At 45.0% G+C, this 17,708-nt stretch overlaps 1 protein-coding gene across 1 annotated transcript in view; it reads left to right on the top strand.

Annotated features, from left to right (window-relative positions):
• Window positions 1–17,708, top strand: part of csmd2 (CUB and Sushi multiple domains 2) — a 235,940-nt gene that overhangs the window by 58,765 nt on the left and 159,467 nt on the right. The window contains exons 4-5 of the mRNA XM_078290607.1: window positions 7,669–7,863; window positions 12,046–12,253. Of these exons, the coding sequence (XP_078146733.1) occupies window positions 7,669–7,863; window positions 12,046–12,253 (403 nt within the window). The remainder of the gene's footprint in view (window positions 1–7,668; window positions 7,864–12,045; window positions 12,254–17,708) is intronic.

Raw genomic sequence — 17,708 nt, forward strand, 5'->3', positions numbered from 1 at the left:
TGTTATAAGCTGTGACTTATTTGGCTCTTTACAGGGTTTTCCCTGTAAAGAGGCTTAGGTGGTGCCTCAGTGCGGCCGGCCTTGCTTTGGCCAATTTAACACCCAAACCCCTTCTATTCCAATTTTATGGTTTTATAGACACCAGTTTTTGGCATTGACTAGCATAACACTGTCCTAGTTGAGGCATTCTTTAGCTTTTTAAATCCATTTTTTTTTTTTTAAATCCAATCATATTTCCATGGCTAAGAGGACCGGAACAGATGCAGAAATTTGTCAGTATTAATTCATCCCTTCATTTGTTCCCAACAGAGATGTTTATAAGTGGCTGGGATCTCTGATTCCATGACAGATGACTGCCGTTGCCTGCACAATTTCAAGCATTCCTTATGTTATAACAAGATTAGCCCAACTTGTTATTGTTACGATTAATACATTTTTAAATTGAATCAGATGTCATTATGTTATGGCGAATCAGTCGTACAAAATCCTTTTTTTCACAAAGTGATTTTTTTTTTCCTTTTTTATTTCTTTGTTTTTTCTTTGTCAACAAATAAAATTCTTCAGCTGGGTAATTAGAAGATACAGTAAATGAAGAAACTACTCAGTTATGCAAGTTGGAATATACAAAGAAAAGCCATCACTGATCTCAGTGCGACCGTGGGATAAATATAGATGAATAAAAAAAAAACATCCACCCATCATACATATCAATGTGGTTTCAGAATCAATAGATATAGATGATCAAAAAACAGGAAATCAGTTAAGGGGGAGGGGCATAAATGACATCACTAATCTATAGGACTCTCTGTCCTGAGTCAAATGTCATCACCAACCAACATTAAACTCTCTCTGGAGTCCAATGAGCCATCCCACATCTCAGTGTGGTGGTGACATGAGTGAGCCTTCACTCATGTCAATGCAACTTTAAGATCTTTGAGGTATTTTTCATCTGGTCTGGGCCGATGGTTACAGTGGGATGCATTGTGCTTAAAAATGAAATACGTATTTTATTTTATTTTATTTTTTTATTTTATTATGGCACTTGTCTTCTCTTGTTTTTGTTTTGGTGCACTTGACATTTAACAGGCTTGTTGAGAAGAATGGAATTATTGGACACATTTATCCTGTGTTTTTATTTTAAACATGAATTATGAATGCTCTAATTTTCACTTACGTAATGATTAGGTGTTTTGATATGATTTTCCCGGAAAAATATTGGCCCACTCATTTTAATCTAGGCCACTCAAATGACAGTTTCTGCTTTCACCGCTGATTCAGCCTGGGTTTGCTATTTTCTCAGGCAAGCGGTTACACATGCAGATGTGCAGACATTGCTAAGGATATGTAAATATAATCTAATATGTAAATGTATAAATGTGTGTCATGTGCCTATGTGTTGTGTAGATGCTCTAGGTAGGCCTTCCAGGTATTGGTTCTCTAGGGTTTAGGCAGAACCGCGCCATAGAGGAACGGGCAAACATGCTCATGCACACACACATGCACACACACCTTTGTCTTGCTTTCCCTTTAATTGGCCGAAATAACCTCTTCCCACTGAAGGACCGAGTACAGCATCTTCCATCCAGACGTGAAATGAGATGTTATCTGAATTGTTATCTGGCGAGACTTATTAGTGAACTGTTATGTCACTTAGAGGTGAGATGGGGACGCACACTGTGACAACGCAATGTCTTGAAGCCCAAAATGACCGTAATTGTCCATGTTGGATTCCACACTTTCTCTCTCGCTCTCTCCCACACACTCCTGCATGCACACGCACAAGCAAACACAGACAGATTTTTTTTTTTTTACTGCTACATTTCCACTTTAGTACCTAGCATCTGTGTTTTGATTCCAGAGGGGAAATGGCACTTTGTGTTAACACTTAGCAGGGGACAGCGCGGCGATGGCCAGCTACAAAGACCCTGTAGCAGCGCTCTGAGCCCCGCGGTAACCATGGCTAAAAAGAAACAGATCGATAGCCAGAGAAACAGACCGGAGGAAGGCAAAACACCCAGGCGCTCTCGCTTGGTATCACCTGACATTGGAAGAGACTCAGATTGTTTGCTTGTAGTTGAGGACATGAATCCAATAGTCATACATCAATCGAGTGTAGTATTTTGTTAGTGTATAATGTATTGTATTTTATTTATATGCACATAACGCATACCCACACACACACTCAACCTTAGGGTGCTATCTATTTCTAGGATGGAAAGAGAGAGTTCATTCCTGCATTGCTCAGCCTCTCTAAGCAGAAGTGATGGGAGTTGCCAGCCATTGTCCAGCCCATGTGTGGGGAACAGGAGGCATTGATTGAATTGCTACTTGACAAAGCAGAAACTGCTTATTGAGCTAATGCGCCTGTGTGTTGGGATCGATCTCACAATGTCACTTCCAAACGCATAGCAGGAAGAGCAGGGAGAGGAAGGGAGAGGACTGGAAGAAGGGAGGAAATCAGAGAGAGAGAGAGGGAGAGAGAGAGAGATGGCAGGGTGGATTGAGGCGAATGCAAAACAGAAGAGTAAGTAAATGAACACCAAAAAAGTAAGAGGTAAAGACAAGCCTTTGATTTAGAGTGAAGCTGGATTTCTTAAATAAGGTAAACTCCATTCAACTAACGCCAGACTGTGAGCCGCCATGTCTTCATCTTGTCTTTATGTGTCCTACTTTGTTTCCCACTGTAGGAGGCTGTTCTGGAGCAAGGTGATGCAGCGTGTAGCTTTCCGCTATTGAAGCCTATGCTGCTTCTCCAAACATCACCGCAAATGTGTATTCCCTACCATCTGTCTCTCTCTCTCTCTCTCTCTCGCTCTCTCTTTCTCTCCCTCTGTCTCGCCCCTTTCTTTCTCTCACTTCAAAGTATGAGTCAGTCGTAATCGCCGTCCGCCACAATGCCGCAATTCCCTCCGCATTGTTTTGTTTATTTCAGTGGATGGGAGACTGAGAGAAGGGAAAGCGCAGATTGAAAGAGAAAAATGAGGAAGCTAGTGATTGAGAAGGGAGGGGAGGAGTGATGTGAGACAGGAGAGGATAAAGAATAGAGCGTGTCTTGCCTTCTATATGCATTTGTGCATACTGTACCATGCCTGCACAATACTTTTCAAGGCTGTGTGTGTGTGTGTGTGCGCGTGTGTGTGTGTGTAAATACTTTTCTTACTTTGTTGCAATGTCAAGCTTGAGCCGGTTCCAGCTCTGTTTGACACATGGCAGACAGGCTGACTGATGGATGATGGATCAAGTGTATTGAGGCACACCTGTCTCTCCACCTGTCTTCTCCACATCTTTTTCTCCTCTCTCTCTCTCTCTCTCTCTCCGCCCTCAGCCTATTTCTCCCAGTCCTCATAACACAGGAGACACAGTAAACTAATTTTTACCTAGAACTCGTAGCTGAAATTCATTTGCCTCTACCCTTTTCCTATCTCACCAGCTACTATATGGAGCTACTGTATCCATCTGTTATATTGTATCTATTAAAAATGAATAGATTTCTTCATAGGAAGCCTCTCGCTACAAAGTGCTACACATTCGTGATTCTCTATCTTGCAGGATAAGCTGTTTCAAGAGCCATTTCATGACAAATGGGCTTTACAGTATGCAAGGGTATGTAAGTATTCCCTTTTCCCGGGGAAGAGAGGATGACAAATTGGGGGAACAGGCTTGAAGACACCCAAGAAGAGAGAGCATCAGTCTTATTAGGGTCAAAAGGTCAGCCCGCAGGAGACGAGGTCCATACCATCTCCATCGCCACTGTCCCTCGTCCCAGTCACCAGGAAACAGAGGCGATGGGAGAGAAGGGAAAGAAGAAAAGGAATGTATGCAGACGATGTAAGGGACGGATGGAGTGATGGATGGCAGGGCTCCTTAGCTCTCTGTGCGTGTGTGTGTTTGTGTGCGCCCGCGGAAGTTTGCGTACGCTTGAGTGTATGCGTACGTACGGCTCCAGCGACGTCGGCCGGCGCGCGCTGTAGTGAGGGACGCGTTGATGGACGAGGAGCACCCTTTGCCGTTTCAGCAGTGGAAGTGCTCAAAGCGTCCGGGCCCCAGGGACGGGCCATGTCACAGTCTCCCAGCCCGGTGACTTATGGACCTGCCATGACAAACTACTCCAGGGCTGCTGGGGTGCGGGTGGGAGGGGGGGGGGGGGTGCAATAATGCACGTGATGGGAGAAGCCAACCCAACCCCCCCTCGGAAGGAATGCACCGTTCCGACGTGAAACAGGAGCCATTAAGTGCTGCTAAGTTGCGCTTTAAAGGCTATAAAGCTTGTGGTGTTGCGGAATCATTTGTGAAATAATTTTGATGTATGAAAGGAAGTGCAGGGGGGGAAATTAATGGAGAGTAATGCGGAGTCGCCTCGCAAATATTCAAAATTGTTTTCTCATTACTGCTCTCAAGCTCTTTTGTCTGTGTGTTTGTTTCTGTCTTTCTCCTTCTCTCCCTCTCTCTCTCTCTCTCTCTCTCTCTCTCTCTCTCGCTCTCTCTCTCTAGGATTTTGCTTGCAGGAATAAATGCCGTAGATTGTGACAAATGAGTTTAAAGCACATAGTGCAGAAAAGGCCTTGTGCTTTTTTTTTTATACACCGCTGCCTTGGCTTCCTGCTTTCTGCTATATAGATATTCAATCAGGGCCACCTGCTTTTGCATACATAAATAGAGAGACATTATTTCGCATGAATGGGATTTTTGGCTGCAGCAAAATTCTTTACCACGTATCAATTCTTTTTTTTTTCCTTTTTTTGAAAATCATTGTCGTGGAACAGTACAGAAAAAAAAACAACTTCTGTTTTGGGTACAGTTTGCACTTGTGTATATAATGTCAGTGTTTTTTTTACTCTTGATGTTTATGGGTGACAGATTCATTCATATTGAAAGAATATACAGAATATTGATGAACCCCTGTCAGCTGTTCAAAAAAATAAAAAAATAAAAGTGTTTGCCCCTTCAGCGCTCCAAGCGCAGCCCTATTCTGGGGATTGCACCAGTAATGGCACTATTAGACTTAATTTACTGCCCAAACTAATAACCTGAAATGGAGAGTGTGATGGGAATATCACATACGCACACATGCACACACACACACACACACACACGCACGGGCACACACACTCTCACACACATGCACACACTCACATCTCCAATGTGACAGTGCTGTGCCCTCAATCAGTACTAATGTAATGAAATCAGTCATCCTGATCATCTCTCTCTCTCTCTCACTCGTTTTCCCTCCCATCCGCACTGCCTTGCTCATTCCCTCCTCTATCTCTCACATCTGCCGTTTGCTCTTTCTCATCTGCTTCCACTCGTTTCCACCCACACTATCCCTATACCTCGCTGCTCTCTTTTCCCTCTCCATTCTTCCATTTCATCCCAGCCGACCCTCCTCTCCCCTCACCCTCCAAGCTAATTTCTATTCCCAGATTCAATATCTTCTGACACAGGCAGTGCAGATTAGAGATCCAGCCTTCTACAGTCAGAACCACAGGGGGGAAGCAGTTACCATCTCTCGCCACCAGGGCCCCCTGTGGCTATGCTGCACTGACGCCTCAGCCCCATCGGCTAATATGCTAATGGGCAAAGTCCTTGTGTATATGCTAATCCGATAGTGATGGGTGGGGAGTTGTAATAAGGAGGCCTTGGCTGGTCAAAATAAAGGCTGTGGCACGTTGGAGCCTGAAGGTGACAAGGCAATCTATCAATGGGGCAGAGGGAGAGTGTCTGGGTACTAAACAGGTTCTTCAAGAGCTACTTTAGGCAAGTGGGGTAATGTCGTGGGTGACTACTGGGGTTCCACCAATATGGGTTTTTGAAGGCCAATACTGAGACCAACATTTTTTGGATTGAAACAGATTTTTTTTTGTCGAAATTTTGTGGCAATATTAAATATCTTGACCATTACAAGGGTAAAAAAAACTCTGAAACAGCATTTACACCATCATGTCTAGAACTCTCCACTGAAACCCATACAAATGACAAGGAGGCAGGGTGTCCCACTGTACGCACAGGGGATGCATTACTGACTTTAAATGTAGAATTAATTCACAAGAAATGAATAAATTAAATGCAAAGTGCAAAGAAAATGTCATTGCAGGTTTTACTGACTGCTTTATGTAGCTATGGTGAGAGAGGGACCTCCGTCATGTTGGTGGTAGACAACATTATTGGCCAATAGTCTATATGATATTTAATGAAAGGCCAGTACAGCCCAATATACATCGGCAAACCGGTCTAACCCTAGTGACTACCAACTTTGGAAAGCTGCATTGATATAGCAACACCTTTAGCACTTAGGAGCCATGTTTGTTGTCTCAGCTTCGTCACTTCCCCCTGTAGAGTGGACTGGATGCCGACTGTTTGCATTCACATTATTTACCAGCCAATTAGTCTCACAGCTCAAGCTCTGTGGAAGGTACTGTTGGGCAAAATGATTGATTATTAGACCTTGCTGTAAGGAGGCTCTAGCTTGCTGCGCTAGAAAGGGAGGAGGATAAATGGTAAAACACAAGGCGGGATTCAGAGGGATTTATTTTTTATTTTTTTTTACTATTTTGAATCCGTTTGCTGTACATTTGAGTTAGGCTGAAAGCAATGCTTGCGTGACAGTTGTGGGCTATTTTTATACTTCAAAGTCAAAAAACAAATTAAAAGCAGAGAATTGCAATATATTTACGCTGCAAAAAATAATCACATCTTAACAAGTCATTCAATCTATTATTAAGTCCTTAAAAAAACATTATTCTTAAAAAAAGTGAACAAACATTTACCAATCAGGCAAGATAATTTCATTTGTTTCCAATGCAAATCAACTTGTTTCCAATTCAGATCAACTTGTTTCAAGTTGAAACCACAAACCCCTATTGGCAGATTTTTTTTTCCACTTATTTTAAGAAAAAAATAAGAATTTAAGACTGATACCCAGAATAGAACAGACATTAAGCCAGACTAAGATATGGTCAGAGTCTGATATGGAGATCTTTTTTTTTTTTACACCTCCTCTCCTCTGATCAAGTTGAATAGCGAGTGTGCAGTGGGTGCGGTGGTGAGGTGCCAGTAAGCCGGGTTGCTGTATAGGAGCCATTCTGTTCTTCTCTCCAGAGTTCAGCCCAGTCCCTGTGGAGAGACTGAGTTTCATCCAAAGTCCAACACATGCTCTGGCCAGCTCCCTTGCAGTGTGGGAGTGTGCAAGTGTGACTGGGACTGTAAGCTGGGTGACTGCGAGGACACGTGTGTGTGTGTGTAATGCATGTTTAGAACTGGTCACCGGTTTTATTCATGCTCTGAGGAGTTATTCGTTTGACATACAAAAACATGTCAGGTTACTCATCCTCTAACCCTGGCCCAATATTGCCTATAGGCCTACATAAAATATGGATGACAGAAATACTATGAATGAATGTTTTATTTTGTTTTACAAGGACAGATACAACCCCAAGGATGTTTTGCAATCAACTGCACATTGTGTTGTATCACAGCATTTTCGGCTACTTTTTGCTAGTTTCCTGGACTTGTCCTTGGAGTCGGCTTCACATACAAACAGGGGCTTAATGTATTGGGTATGGGGATTGAACCAGCAACCTTTCCACTGCTATTACCAGGAAAAAAGTTTCAGACTCCACCATAACCTGCCTCATTAACCTCCTCTCTTCCCCCCCCCCCGTCTCTCCCCAGCTCTGCCCAGCTATACGTGTGGAAACCCCGGGCAGCTGCTCAACGGCCACCAGCAGGGATCCACCTTCAACATAGGGGACAAGATCCGCTACAGCTGCAGCCCGGGCTACGTGCTGGAGGGTCACACCACCCTGTCCTGCCTCGCCACTTCAGCGGGCACCGCCGCCTGGGATTTCCCCCTGCCCTACTGCAGAGGTACAGAGGAGGGACACGCTGCAGAAATATCCACCATAAAAGGCCATTTCATCTAGCATTAAGTCTTACAGTCTTATTTTTATGAGAACAAGTACAAAATTCTTCCGATGGGATGAGATAATTTCACCTGTTTCCAGTGCAAATCAGCCTTTTTGCACTGGAATCTCTTCTTCAATCAGGTGTTGTTTTCTTGATACTAGTGGAGTGATCTCTGTTGTTCTGCCATGTTGACAGTTGCTTCTAGAAAATTCCTAAAACAATTGGAACAAGTGTAGTTCTCAGAATTTTCAGTGAACATGATGACTTTTTGCAGTGCATGCGGATGTAAGGTGTACAGGCAGACAAATATGCCAACACACACTTGCACATGTATGCAATATAGTCAGTGTGCCATTCCAAAATTAGATTAGCCACAATTTTGAATGAAAAATCTACAAATATAGTAGTAACCAAGTCTCTGTCATATAACTTGTTTTAAACATCTATAAGAATTTAGAGGTATTTTTTTTCTAACACGCACCTCCACGTCACTCGACAAGGTTTGCTGTGGTTCTACTGATATCTTATTTACCATGACAGGACCTCATGTGTTAACTTCCCAGTCAGGTGCTTGTGCCAGTTGTCCTTCCCTCACAGTTAGCAAGGAACCCCGCGGCAGCGACACCTGCCAGTGTGTGTTGTCTGACCCAACATGATACGGTTGCTCAAAATAGTCCACTGTAGGCAATAATATGTAAAGCCCTCTGTGCATATTGCATATGATCTGTGGATCTTGAAGGACATTGTATGAAAGCAAAGCCTTACATCAAAATGCACACAAGTGTCTGCATGCGAGCTTGCATGTCTGTGTGTGTGTGTCCGTTTGCTGCCGTGTGTGTGTGCCTGTGTGTCCGTGTGGCCAATGGTTTGTGTCAGTGTGCCTGCTGAGCAGAGCGCTGTGACACTGTGCCATCTGTAGCCAGGCTGGGAGTCAGGAAGCCCACATAGGAGCACACATGGCTGGGCAACACGCGCCAGCACAGCCCCCACCCACCCAGCAACCCACCCAACCACATGCACACACACCCAGACCCACACACACATGCACACACGCCCTGTTGTCCATTCATATGTGCCAAATTATCCTGTGTGCCTCTCGCCATTCATTCTTCACATCTCAAATTTCAAACATTTGCTCAACCTCTCTGTCCTCTCCTTTCCTTCTCTCTCCTTTCCCTAATTCACTAACCTTTTTGCTATACAGTTCCAAACTCACCTCTTCCATTCTCCTCCCCCATACCTTCCAGGGCGACCTCACTGGAAATAAAATGCTCAGGCACCCAAGGATGTCATTATGCCACCTCCTCAGCAGAAATTACACGCCAACAAGTTTTAGAAACTGGCAATTTCCGCTGTGATTAATTGAGGTCTCCTGGTGCCACATAAAAGTCAGCGTACACACCTGAGCGCTCTCCCATAATGCATAAGCGTATTGTTAATGTCACTCCAATTACAGAGCCTGCCCATATGTTTAAGAGCAGAACTCACATTGTACCCGAGGACCCGGGGAGGACATTTGGCACGGTCACCGCTCTGGACCCAGGGGAGGGCTAATGTGCCAGCGCTGTTGGATAGTCGAGTCATAGATAATAGCCCGGCCCTCGATGGCACAGATATTGTTTTACATTTCTTATCTTTTTCTCATCCATTTGCTCACTCAGCTGTGCTCCCCAAAACTATTTATCACTTATTTTATGGGGTCACTTAAAACGTAAATTAACACATCTCTTTCCGCCACTTTCCAACTCCTCTTCTTGCCTACCGCATCTGTTCTCAGTCTTCAGTACAGCACTGCTTTCTCTACACTTTGTAAGACCGTATGTGTCCCTTTTTGTTCCAGCATATATTTGAGGGAAAATGCTTACTATGGCCCAGCTCTACAGTAAATGTCACTGCAGCTAACTATAGCAGCGCATACACTCAATATCTATTTTTCTTGTGTGTGTGTGTGCCTGCTCTAGTCTACCAATTACAAAATGAGGCGTACTTTTGTGTCACATTTGTGATACTCCATATAGCTTGCTAGGTTCTGCTGGGGTGTGTGTGTGTCTTTTGGGTAGGGTTAGAGTTAAACGTCTACATGAATGTTTTGCGCGCTTGCATCCGTCACCCATGCGGCCCCACAGCTCGGTTGCCATGACACTCCCTACGCTGTACGGAAAACCATGACATCCTAAGTGACAGCCTGGAAATATGCACTATTCGACCGTGGGAAGCAAACTGACATCTGCAATCGACTGAGAGGAGATTGAATAAGTTCCTGCACACCTCATGTGTTAATGCATTGCCGTGTTCCATAGTTTGTGGATTGATGGGGCCCATGCTCTGGCCATTTTCAGATTCCCATTGTTTTAGAGCACTTTTATTGGCCAGTGGAAGTCACAAAATGGAGGGAGCGAGGGAGAGAGAGTCAAGGTGATGGGGAGAGTTTGGAGGCTGAGGCTTTCCTTCAAGTGTGAAGAAACCGTCTGGTGTGGAATATCAATCCACTTCCTCGTCCTTTCTTCTCTCTCCCGTCTACTCCCCGCCACTCCCTCTGCAACCGTCACCTGTCACCCCTCTCGCCATCCCCTCTCTCTCTCTTCATCGTCCCCCCCCCCCCCCCCCCTCTCCACTTTCCTCTCGCCCATCCTCGCTTGTCACCTGTCATCCTCTTCATCCCTTTCTTTTCGCCCTTCTGTCGTGGTTCCCCTCCTATTCAAGTTCACACCTCACAGGTTTCCGCTCGTCCGTACACTCCCTCGCTCTCCCCCAGGGGGGTTGCCGTGGTGACAGCTAGGATGGATGATTGGCAGGGCCCGGCGCCTCTGAGCTCCTCCCCTCCCCTCCCCGGAACACCACACACAGCTAGCTGGCCGCCACTAATGAATCCCACGCCACTCCGACACAGATACACACACACACATAGGCAAGATTCACACACAAGCGAGCAGTACACTTGCACTCACCTATTTACCTAGAGAGTTGGTGTCTATTGCCGTCAAATGACCCTCATTGCTTTTTAATGCATGCACATGGAGACTAGCATGCATGTGTACCGTATCACATACACATGCACACATATGCACACACACACACACACACACACACACACATAATTGCACAAAGTAATAAGGCGCAGGTGTCAGTTAAAGCTGCTTTTGATATGTCACACCTGTTCACCAGCACATAGTGACATAGTCGTGTCATGTATTGAAATCAGTGTATCCACAAACAACGCAGGGATTGCAGTCCAGACATCACACCACACTGCATTGTTCAAGTCTAATGAACATATCAGAACCTGGGCGGGGGAATTATGGTGGCAACACATTAAATGCATGCTTTATTGTTTAATGGTCTCCTTAAAGCAATCTTGAGGAGGGAAGAGTTGCTTTGATTAACACAAATCTGAATTAATCAGAATTTAATCACTTCCCCCCACGTTGCATTAGGTTGCATCACACGCTCGGCGCTGCTCCCCACTGACTGTGAAAGCACTGTAGGGCATTTTGAAATCCTATGACTGGTGTCTCTTTGGCCTATGGCGAAAATAGCAGACAAAGAAACAACATGTTGTAACTCCTCACACACTTTTTGTGCTCCTGAATTTAAAAGTCTGCACATTGGCTCATGGCAAAAAGATAATTTGTTGCCACCCAAGAAATAGAAAAAAACTAAATAAAATGAAAATGAAAAAAAGTAAAAGAGCATGCAAGTTTGCTGGCAAAACTTCAACCACAAAGTTACTTGAAGTCTTCTGTACCATAGTTCTCTAATCTTTTCTTGCTGAATCATGATCTCTGAGTCATCAGTGTCATCAGTCATCAGCCTTTCTTTCATCCCAGTGTTCTCTCAAAGGGGTTGATGGTTGCCTGATAATCACTAAGTTTAATTAGTATCTGTCCGATCAGTTTTCCATTCCTACATTTTAGACATGTAGGTGATACTCTTATCCAGAACAACTTAGCGTGTATGAGCAGCTAGCTGGGTTCAATGTCTTGATAAATGGCACTTTTGCAGGACTCTATTCTGACTGTTTCCATTTGTCTGCTTATATGTATGTCTGTCTTCTTTACATCTCTCTTTACTACATGACTGCAATTATCTGTCTATATATCCCCCTTTTACAAACCCTTCTGCTCTCTCCTGTCCTCCTCGTAGCGGATGATGGCTGTGGCGGGACGCTGCGGGGCCAGAGCGGGGTGATCACCAGCCCCAACTACCCCGGGGAGTACAACAACAACGCCGACTGCACCTGGACGGTGCTGGCCGAGCCGGGAGACACCATCGCTTTGGTCTTCTCCGACTTCCAGCTAGAGGACGACTACGACCTGCTGGAGGTCAGCGGCACCGAGGGCTCCTCACAGTGGTGAGTAGCCAGCCTGCGGCACTTTGTCTGGGGAGGGGATGAGCCGGGGACAGGGAGGGCAGAGGAGTCCACTAGTGAGCAGCCTGCCCACAGGCACTTTGGCAGACTGTTGGGCAGGTCTGGTGGAAGGTAGCCAGACAGGTCACTGTGTCTGGGGAAGAGACTCAGGTGTCCCAGGTGTCTCTGGGGCATAGCAAAAGAAGAAGGGATTGATTCAGCAGTGGGCATCCAGCCAAAGGGAAAAGGGTCTCTGCTGGTCAGTGGCACTGAGGTTGTTCAGTGTAGCGCTATATTCACTGTGCATATAGCCATTGTTTTTGGTTCAATATGTGTTTTATGGAGGAAAAGGGGCTTGGTGTAAGTTTGTGGTACAGATGAAAAAGAAGCAGTACATCCAGTTTTGAAAATTAGATTTGGTTATTTACCTTAGTTAGCAGTCAGAGGAGGACAAGAGGATAAAGAATAACCTCTTACAGAGTGAGCAAATCACATTAGTGCCCAGAGATAGTCGAGTGGTTAAATCCCCAGCCTCTGGAGCAACAAGTGTGCTCCCACTGTTATGGGATCAAATATTGCCAGAGCTTTCTCTCCTGTGTCTCCCTGGCTCTGTTTCCCTTGCTTCTTTCAGACTGTCTAAATAAAGAGTAAAGATACTAAAGGTGAGATGGCTGCTAGTCCATCAGTCTCAAATCATCGGGATCAAGGATTCATGGATCTCAGAGGTCATTTGGCTAGACTGGAAAAGAATACCTTTGCTCAATGTTTCACACTCCGGGTAGTTGCTGACTTTTGCCTTTGTGGAGTAGAAGTTAATGCTTAAATGCAAAATTCAAAGTATTTATGTTGGTCAATTTAATCATTTTGAGCTCAATTGCAGTGATGAATGTACTTTTATTGGGTTAGGGGTCCGGTTGATGTTTGCTGTGGCATTTGGTCTCAAACATTGTTAGCTACTTGCTGATTACCTTTTGGCTTAACAACCTAGCTACAAACAAGCTGTTCAACCATGACTGCTGTCTATTTAACTGCATGCCTCAGAGAAATTAAAGCCTTGAACTGTATTTTTATTTTTTTTAACTGATCTATGTCAAGAGACAACTTTTCCAAGCTCAAAATCTAGCCAGCTGCAACTTTAAAATGGATCAATGAATTAAAAATATAGTTGATAAGCAATTCATCACTGTTTTCCCTGAGACTATGTATCATGCAGTGTATGATTCTAAAGTATAATTTGTATACTCGCACAAACACACACACACACACATACACATACACACACACACACACACACACACACACACACACACACACACACACACACTTTAATGATGAAGAGGTATATCCTGGCGTCAGAGTGGGTCTCTCACCATCTGTGGCAGCCTCCTCCTCTCTCTGACAGCTCTCTCAGCTCAGGAAGTAATTAGTGGGCTTGATTACCACTGCCAGCCTGCACGTATAGCCCTGCTTCACCCACACACACACACACACACACACACACACACACACAGTAGGGCCCATATGGGTGCAAATGGACATGTGTGCATAAGTATTCACACATACGCCCACACCTCCATATATTGTGCTGGCACTCTGAGAACTTGTACAAACAGATGTACCCTTTCTCACTCTGTCTGTCACTGTGTCCCTCCGTCACTTTCTCACTACACAAGGATAATAATAGAATGATCAGTACACATGGCTTGGACACAGGTGGGTTACACACACTCCCATAGACCCAGGAAAATCCCCTGCTCCTTTATCTTGAATAATACATATATATAGTTCCAGGTTCAAGTGAGAGATAGGGAGTTCTCAAAAAGGGAGAGGAGATAGAGGGGACTTTGAAGTTACAGCCACAGGCAGGTGGCAGGTTGGGACAAGGGGTAGCGCTGGCTGAGCTCTTAAACAACTTGAAACACACAGAGACACACAGGCAGAGAGAAAGACTGTGGATAGAAACGACGAGTTCAGAAAGAATACATGAGAAGTCATCATGGAGTGAGATGGCCCCTGGAAACTACCGTCAGTGTGCATTTCACTCATTCACTCAGTAGTTAAAGCCAAAACACTTTCAGAGAAGAACTTGATTGACTCTGAGTGGTCCTAAAACTGAGAATTGTGCCTTGCAGCCTGATATTAAAGTCTCTTTGACTCTCGCTCGGCCAACTGAGAGTGGAGCCCTTCCCAAGGTCCCACAGACCGCAGCCCGGCCTTTGCACATTTTACGATGTCATCAACTTCTTGTCACAGACTTTGATTGGCTCTCAGGTGGTCGTCCGGGGCGCCAAACACTCTTCTGAGTCTGTCATCTCTGTGGTGATTTTTGCCGGGGGCGCCTGTGGCGGTGCACCTGCGGCACGGCTGCACGGCTGCACTGTCTTAGAGGGTGAGGGAGGACAGCGGGAAGAAAGCGACTAGAGAGGAATGAGGGAAGAAGGGCTATTGGCAAGCGATATAGAGTGTGTGTCACAGTTGATCACGCACATTGCAGGGAACAGGCGACGCAGGGGACAGGGACATGGTGCAGACATGCTGGCTTGCTGCTATTGTTCCATTTTTCGAGTCATGCTGGCTCGGTTTTTAGCCGCATAGCGTTGCCTTCGGGAGAGCTGGCCAGTTTGTCCCAAAACAGAAAAAGTCATAACAAAATAACGATCCAGTTGCACTTGAATTGAATCACTTCGGACTGAGGCCCATCTAAGGTATCAGAGTAAGACTTGGGCTCATCTAAGGTTTCATAGTAAGACCAAGATCATCTCAGATCTGCTAGCTTGCTTAAGGTGCCCTCTAAAAGGCCCCTTCTTAGTAAAGGTGTCATGGTATAGGTGTTGGGGAAGAACACTTGAAGGAGGAATGTACTGTAATGGTGGTGTGAAGGTAGGGGGGGCTGTAGGGAGGAGTAGATGGAATAAGGGACAGAGGAAGAAGGGAGAGACAGGGTCAAACAGAAAGGAGCACGGGACACCAGAGGAGAGAAATAGAAAGGAGGGCAGGAGAAGATGGACGTGGGAGTGGAGAACTAGATAGATGGGTGGAAGGATTAAGGCCTCCCAGCTGGAGGCCAATTAGAGAGGTCAGGTGGAGCGCTATGATGGTGCTGACCTGCAGCATATACAGTATCTCAGTCTGTGGCTCAGTGATCCCTCTACTCACCAAAGTTGCTCTCTCTCTCTCTCTTTCTCTCTCTCATACACACACACACACCAGATAATTGGACTGTGCTGTGATTTTCAGGCAAGGATCAATTACTGTTAAGTTTGAAGTGCGTATGGAAGGCGTCGAGACTACCCATTTCAGGTTTATGGAATGATGTAATCTGGCAGTTTATGATCAAAGCATTCTCTCATGACGTTGAGTGTACAAGGAAGTATAGTATGCATCACCCTCCATCAGGAATACATACAATGTATACCTGGATGCATTCCTGCGTATCTTGAATCTTTTTTTTCATGGCTTTAAAATGTCATATCTCCTTTCAACTGAAGCTTGAAGACTGAAATTGATTAATACTTGTCGCCAGACCCCATGGCAAGGATAAAAGTGTCTGTGTGCTTTTGTGAGTTGTTTGTATTGAGCGTGTGTGTACAGTGTTGACACAACAAGCTATCACACTGGCTACATTATTCAAACCGCGGGGAGCTCTCCTGGGATTGATTGGCACCTGACGAACACGTTGGCTGGTCCAATAGGGGAAGAGAAGGCAAGGATCAGGGTCAAAACCCTGCCTCCTTCATCGATCCACACAGGCTCAAAGGACAGCAGGTCAAGTTTGCATGTTACCTGTTCTGTTGATGTGTGTATGTGTGTGTGAGAGTGTGTGCAAGAGAGAAAGAGAGAACGATTCAGCATAAATGCCATCAATCACCATCAAGAATATCAGCCTTTGCATGTATGAATTTGATCTTGCTTACTTACATTCTTGTTAGCCATACCATCCGGTGTTTTGATTGGCGGCCCTGCAGCATTAGCATTCTGAAAAGGCAGCGGTAACAGACAGCCTTGAGGACTCGGGCTTGACAAGCTGAGATGTGTGTGTGTGGATTGAATATGGCAGTGAGAAGGGGTGGTAAAAACTGAATCCTGCCTCCTCTCGGCATTACCCTGACAGGACGCTTCGGTGCTGCTTGCCCAGGGGAACACATTATTCTGCCATTACACTGTTTGCATCCACATCGATTTTCTCCCCCATCACCATCCACTCTGAGGCAATGTAAATAACGGCTGACGCTCGCCAATTGCCGGATGCTCATTCGCCCGGTTGCTACTAAGTGGAACTCACAGCTATTTGACTTGTAATTTTCTTTGGCGCTCGATTGTTTTGCAAAGTGCCATAATGCATTTTCATCTACTAGCAGTGCTCCCTTGAGATGTTCAAAGCACGTCCCACAGCACCTTGGATACTGTAAGTAGAAAGTATAAGGTGTTTGAATCTGGAGTTGAAAGCTCCACTTGGAATATTCACATTATTCCCTTGGTTCTAAAAAAAAAAGGCATTCTGTTCCAAAAAATGCTGCATCACAGTTCAGTCATCACACCATTTTACAGAAAGTGTTGCCAAACACGTAACAAAAGTTACGTTCCGGTAACTTTTGTAAACTCTCCCATCTCCCATGAGGGGTGTTTTTTTTTTTTTTTTTTTTTCTCCTCAGCATCCATCGCTGACAAAGCAAAGCTCCCTGGGTAAATGTAACTTATTTCCTCCTGTTAGGAGATCTGAGAGCCTATCGAGATTTGATCCCTGTAGCTAGCCCCTTTTCCTCTTTCCTCTCGCTTTTAACCCAGTACCTCACGGGCTTGAGACACTGACATTTAGCGAAGCATATGGATTATCCCTGCAGTGTTGTATATTGATTGGCTGTTAGGTTGACTCACCTGAGAGCGAGAGAAGCAGGTCTTCGGAACAGCCTTTTAAGTCCAGGAGCTGTTTTCTCTGGTTGCCGATGGGAGTTGCAGCGATATGAGTTTGTTTCATTTCTGTGGAGATAAATGCCTCAACTTTTGTTTTTTGTGTTTTCAAAGGGATCAGTAAAGTTCTTGATCTTGGAGCTCATGAGAATTTGAGTTTGGATTTACTGTAGCCCAAATTCACTCATATTTGCCTCAGATGATCCATAGCCAGATATTTCTCTGTGTGTATGCATCATGCGTCCATTCGAGCATGTGTGTGTGCATTCATGCTTGGGTGTGTGTGTGTGTGTGTGTGTGTGTGTGTGTGTGTGTGTGTGTGTGTGTGTGTGTGTGTGTGTGTGTGTGTATGTGTGTGTGTGCCAACCGCTGTTCACCATGGGGGTAACACAGTGTACTTGTCCCATACTCTCTCCCAGCAGGATTCGACAGCAACATCCATCATGTCGAGCTATGCTGCCAGTCACATGCTCCCGTCTCAAGTATTTCCTGCAATAAAACAGTCAGCGTCAGAGTGTGTATGGGAGTGAATGATTGTACAGTATGCGCC

Source organism: Centroberyx gerrardi, chromosome 19 (genome assembly GCF_048128805.1).
Source record: "Centroberyx gerrardi isolate f3 chromosome 19, fCenGer3.hap1.cur.20231027, whole genome shotgun sequence".
Lineage (NCBI taxonomy): Eukaryota > Metazoa > Chordata > Actinopteri > Beryciformes > Berycidae > Centroberyx > Centroberyx gerrardi.